Genomic DNA, 6,000 nt, shown 5'->3' with positions numbered 1-6,000 from the left:
AGAAAACATATATATTTTAAAACTATTTGTGCATTTAAAACACTCTTTGGATTAATGACCTTCCTTATCTGTCTGGTGAAGCGTTCTAGGACATAATATTTTTTTTTTAAATTGAGGCCCTTTTAAACAATTCTCTTGGGAAGTAAATGAATCAAGCTGAGTGTTTCTGGTGGGTTTGAAAAGTGGAGATGTTCCCTATAGCAGCCAATCAGATTCTAGCTATCATTTTGTAGAATGTACTAAATAAATCATAATAACTAGAATCTGATTGGTTGCTATAGGGAACATATCCTTTTTTCAAAACTGCCGGAACCTCACAGCTTGATACAGTCACCCATTGATTTTACTGTAGGATTGGTTTGAGTAATGAGTGCGTTAATAAATATGTATTTTTATATTGTTAAATTGTGAGATGAAAAGAGGTCCTGTGTATTCTTTTTTTAGTGTTCTGTTTTTAGCCCATTACTTTAAAATAAAGACTTTCTATTCTACCGCCTTTATTACCTGCTTGAAGTATCCCCTGGGGGTAAATGTACGAAGTTCCGGGTTCTTCAACACCCGTGCGTTCGGCGTCTTCAGCACTTAAATTTAAAGCGGCTATCGCAGTGAAGTTGGAGCAGAAGAATAGGTATAGAGATAGTACGGAAGAGGGCCCTGCTCATAAGAGGCACAGAAGACAGTCAGTTAAGGGGATATAGCGTGGGAGGAGTGAGGAAAGGTGCCAGAAGGAGAGAGGAGATAAGAACGAGCGGAGGAGATCGAGAAAGGTGGGTGGCTGTTAGGCTTTTAATTAGACTAAAACATGCTATAACCAACAGTAAAAACAAGAGCAGGATGGAAAGAGTCAGAAGACTCAGCTAATCATCAGTTTCAGGAAAATTATATAAGAGTATCGTTGCCAATATTTTCTGTACATTTTACAAAAATGTATGTAAAATTGGCTTGCAGTAACATCAACATTTTTAAACCTTTATTTTGTAAATCTAGTTATATATATGTTTCTTTTAAGGGAAACCCATGGGGGATTTACCATTTTTTTCCATCCTTAATCTAAGTTTATTATATGTGTATGTAATTGTGAAACATATGGTAATGCCCCAGAAATATAAAATATTATATTCATGTGATAACAATAACATCTATTATTACTGAAAACAATTGCAGGATATTTGTGACAAACTGGACCTCTCTGTCCACTTTCAAATTAGCCAGAGTCAACTCAAAGTGCAACATTGATATTATACAACAAAAAAACTGTTGTCCTAACTTGAAATAGAAAATTATAAATAGATATTTTATTGCAGATGTTTTTAACTATTTTTTGTTGCTCTTAGACTGATCTCTATCTTTTCTCAACAGATTTTCCCTAGAGTTCATGTCAGGCCTGAACACTATGATAAAACATTTAGGAAGAAACATACAGATCACCAGAGCCCAACTGGATGCCAAAATGGCAAAGATTTCCATGGCCACAGTATATTTCCCCTGAGCACTGAGGGAGGCTGGGATAAAAGACACCCAGACACTGAGAAAGGCCAACATGCTGAAAGTAATAAACTGAGCCTCATTGAAACTGTCTGGAAGTCTACGAGCCAGGAAGGCAACAATGAAGCTAATGGTGGCCAGAAGAAACAGATAACCTAGCATGGTCCAAAAAGCAATTGGAGAGCCCTCATTACACTCAACAATGATGATTCCAGGCTTGGTTTGAATGTTAAATTGCTGGAAAGGAGGGGCAAGTGACAGCCACGTGAGACACAAAAAGAACTGTAAAAGAAAACAAATGAAAATGATCATGTAGGACACTTGGGGTGTGGTCCATCTCCTCAAACTGCTGCCTGGTCTTGAAGCCATAAAAGCAAATACAACCATGATAGTTTTTGCCAAAATGCAAGAGACACAAAGTGTAAAACTGAGGCCGAAAGCAGCTTGGCGCAGGAGACAATTCTCAGGTTGGGGATAACCAATGAAAACTAAAGAGCAGAGGAAACACAAAGACAGGGACACCAACAGAAGGCAACTTACAGAATAATTGTTAGCTTTAACTATAGGTGTATCCTTACAGTAGATAAAAATCATTAATATCAACACAGGAGTGGACGAGGACAGTATGCTTGAAGTTGCTAATACAGTTCCTAATGGATCTTCATAGTGCAGGTACTCTGTATTCTTCTGTAGACATTTGGTCTTCTGGAGATTTGGCCATTGATACCATGGACATTTCAGGCAATCAACAGAATCTGAGAGATAAAATTGCTAATGTTATATGTTGATTTATATATATTTTGTAAGTTAAGTAAGAAAATAGCATTAATACAGTAAATTACTGTGAATAGGGAAACTTCTATAACCAATTATGTAACAACTTTGCCCTGATCTACTCGTGCTTCAATCACTAAAAGTAGGACAAACAGATGTGGACAAAAGTTTTTATAGTGTTAATGTTCAATGTTTTCTTCTTAAGCATTGTTTTAACAATTTCTTCTTGGTTCTTCTCCAATATCCTTTCTTATGAAATGATATTGAATTATCACAGCAATGTCCCTCTTTGATGGCATTAACATACAACTTATGCCGTAACCCACTGATCTTCTTTCATATATATATTTCTCCTGTCTGTTCATTTAATTTCTTGAATTTAATCTGTAATCAACCCCATATCTAAACTGGTTTTTTTTTTGTTTTGTTTTTGAAAAAGTAAAAAAGACACATGAGAATATTATTATTTCAGATAACATTTCCAACAAAGGTGGTGAGAGACATTATGACTAACTGGGATAAAATGAAAATGGTGGGCAAGGAAAGTGGAGGTGACGGATAAGGTGATCAAGAGGTGGTAGGATAGGTGAGCATTGAAAGGTGAGTTGTGAGTGAGTGGTTGAAGAATTGTAGGTTGGAGGAGAGTCAGATGAGGCAGGGTAGGGAGATCCAAAGTTGGGGGACTGCAGAGGAAAATACTTGGAGGAGGTAATGAGTGGTGAATAGTGCCAGAGGCAGAGCGGAGAGGCCGGTGGGGATGTACTTCGAGACAAGGTTAGAGATATCTTGAGCAGAGGTGTTGTTGAGGGCTGTGTACATGAGTATAATGAGCATGAGCTGAATTCTGACTTGATAGTTAGCCAGTAAGAGGATATATGCATAGGAGCAATTTAAGAAGAGTAATTGGAGAAGAAGATTAGTCTAGGCAAAGAATTTTCGATGGATTGAAGGTGAGAAAGATGGGAGCCAGGAAGGCCAGTGATAATCAGGTTGCAGAGATCAAGGTGAGAAATGATGAAAAAATGGAGCAGGATTTTGATTGCTTTCTGAGAGAGGATGGGGCAGATTTTAGTGATGTTACAGAGAAGGAAGTGGTAGTAACTGGTGAGTGACTGGATATGAGGAGATAAGCTGAGGCCAGAGTCAAGGGTGACTCCAAGGCAGTGAGCTTAGGTTACAGGAGAGAGAGTTATGTTATCAACTTGAGGGAAATATTAGGAGGAAAGATGATGAGCTCAGATTTGGAGATGTTGAGTTTCAGGAAGTGTTCTGACATCCAGGTAGTGACAACAGAGAGACAGTTAGATACTTAGGATAAGAAGGAGGGAGAGTGGTCATGGGAGGAGAGATAGATTTGCATGCCACCAGCATAGAGTTGGTATTGGAGCCCAAATGATTAAATAAGTTCATCGAGAGAGGTGGTGTAGAGAGATTAGAGGGCTAAGGACTGAGTTTAGGAACATTCCAATAGAGAGAGGAATAGGGGGGTGGGATAGTCAAAAGCAGAGACACTAAAGGAGCTGCCAGAGAAGTAGGAAGAAAACCAGGAGAGAGCAGTTTTGTGAATACTTAGTGAGTGAAAGGTGTTGAGATGAGATTGATCAATGGTGTCGAAAGCAGCAGAGAGATTCTAAAGTATTGAATATTCCAGATTATTCTAGTCTTTATAATGCAGGGTTCACTACATGGCAGTGTTAACCCTTTCAATGTTTATTAGTTTATTAAGTACAGCATAAGATACCTCAAGCTTCAGAACAAGAAATTAACTTAGTCAAATGTATCTAGTTTCTCAGAATACATCAACAGGTCTATCACTTACCTGTCTGGTTAGATATTTCTCCTTGTAGACAGGGGACACATTCAAAACAACAAACAGGCTGTCCTCTTATAGCAGCCTTCCTGAACCCTGGGAGACAGCTTTCGCTGCAGAATGAGCGAGGGATCTGTTGATATGACACAATATTTAGATTATGTTTTGAAAAGAAACTTCACAAATTACTATATCTACTGAGTGTGACAAATTATTCCTCAGACCTACTATTAGTAAACTCTTCATAAGGCATAATGATTCTAATGCCAATATATATATATAAGAGAGACCTATAACTCTCACAATCTGGGCCAGGGACCATGCCAGCTGTCTGGCATACTTTTTGGACATGAAGTCAGTTAGGGTCTCATTGACGGAGCTATACTGAGGCACAAACTTGTAGTAGCAACTGGCCATTCACAGGAGGGGACTTATTTTTAATCGACTGGCCAAGGACATGACAGAATAACCTTGACTTTGGCCTGCTCTGTCAGAATATTGCTTCAATCCAAGGTATAGATTTGCTAGGGTGCCAGAGCACTTGGGCAACATGCCCAAGGTGGCTTTAAGAAGTGCAATAGCAATTTACAATGTTCTCTAGATAGCTCTGGGTGAACTCCTGGCATTATTCCAGGAGGTTATCTATGGTTTGGAAGGTAGCCGGGCCATTCTTCATTCTAAAGAGCATTTCAATGTACTCAAACAGCTCAAATGGGGTAATGAAGGTGGCCAAGTCATGTGCCTCACTGGTAAGAGGTATCTTCCAGTGTACCTTACTGTAATCTCAGATGGACACATAGTGGACCCCAAGTCTATTTAGTAACTGTAACTTTGCATGAGGTAAGCATTGTTCATGGTGTCGAAGTCAGTAAATTGGATAAAGTCATTTCAATTAAAGTCTAGCAAACTTGGTTGTCTTTGTCTGAAAAGATGCGTACGGTACGCTATGACGTACAAGGGCACGCTACGGCGTGAAAGGGCGTACGCATCCACTACACGTGGCAGCAACAGTAATTGGTCTTTTACCATACATTCGCACAAACACGCATACTTATAAAATAGTACACATTATTGGTAGTAGCAACACATAGTCTGTTATGTCGAAATATAGTAGTATTTATATGTTATATCAAAGCTACATGCATATTAGTGAAATACACAGAACGGGTTAAAGGAATAACATCATGAGTGGTATCATAATGAACCTTGTTACATATCCTATTGTTTGGTGCGCTCTGCGAGGGAATCGCAGAGTGCATGCGCAAGTTATGAATGATAGGGAATTATGAACTACTTAAGACTAAGGAATTCTGGCGGGAAGAGCAGAGCATACCCCCTGCAGAGATGACCCCCTCCTTTGGATTCCTTAGGATGAACCAGCCAATGATTGACAACCCCTTGGACATTCCTGAGACCCGGACCAATAGATGCAAGCCATACCATCTTCATTGTATTACTGTACTTGATTGTGTATATAAGCAGCAGCTTGTGATCCAGAGTGCAGACTTCTTGTCCCCAGACTTCAGGATTGAATGACTGCACTGGATCCAGAGCGCCTGCGATAAGTAACGGCTGTATTTACTATTACTTCGCTTGAGCATATTTTTTTCCACTTATTGCGAATAAATCTTTGTGCGTTGGAAACACAAATCGAGGTTCGACAATCGTTATTGGTTAGCGACAATACGCACATAACAATTGGGGGCTCGTGAGCTTTGGAGGTTTCGTTGCCGATGATACGCAAGACCAACGGATTTCGGTTCCTCAACAAAGGGTGGAGACGCGTCATAAACGGGTAAGAACGCATGGTGTTCAAAACCTGAATTTTACTCTGTGTTGTGAAACCGAATGTCCGTTTTGCATTATCTAGGGCACGCTAACTAGAACCTAGGGACAAAAGAGAAAACTGTTTCTTTTTTTTCTGTCATTGT

The 6,000-nt window shown here is 39.4% G+C and overlaps 1 protein-coding gene across 1 annotated transcript in view; it reads right to left on the bottom strand.

Annotated features, from left to right (window-relative positions):
• Nucleotides 1–1,314: 1,314 nt before the first annotated feature.
• The window catches only part of LOC142150532 (extracellular calcium-sensing receptor-like), a 37,633-nt gene continuing 32,947 nt past the window's right edge, over nucleotides 1,315–6,000 (bottom strand). The window contains exons 6-7 of the mRNA XM_075205728.1: nucleotides 4,079–4,202; nucleotides 1,315–2,240 (exon numbers count right to left, since the gene is read on the bottom strand). Coding sequence (XP_075061829.1) covers nucleotides 1,315–2,240; nucleotides 4,079–4,202 — 1,050 coding nt within the window. The remainder of the gene's footprint in view (nucleotides 2,241–4,078; nucleotides 4,203–6,000) is intronic.

This window comes from Mixophyes fleayi, chromosome 4 (assembly GCF_038048845.1).
Source record: "Mixophyes fleayi isolate aMixFle1 chromosome 4, aMixFle1.hap1, whole genome shotgun sequence".
Classification (NCBI taxonomy): Eukaryota; Metazoa; Chordata; class Amphibia; order Anura; family Limnodynastidae; genus Mixophyes; species Mixophyes fleayi.
Note: the sequence above shows the minus strand (reverse complement) of the source record. Positions and strands in the feature narration are given on the sequence as shown.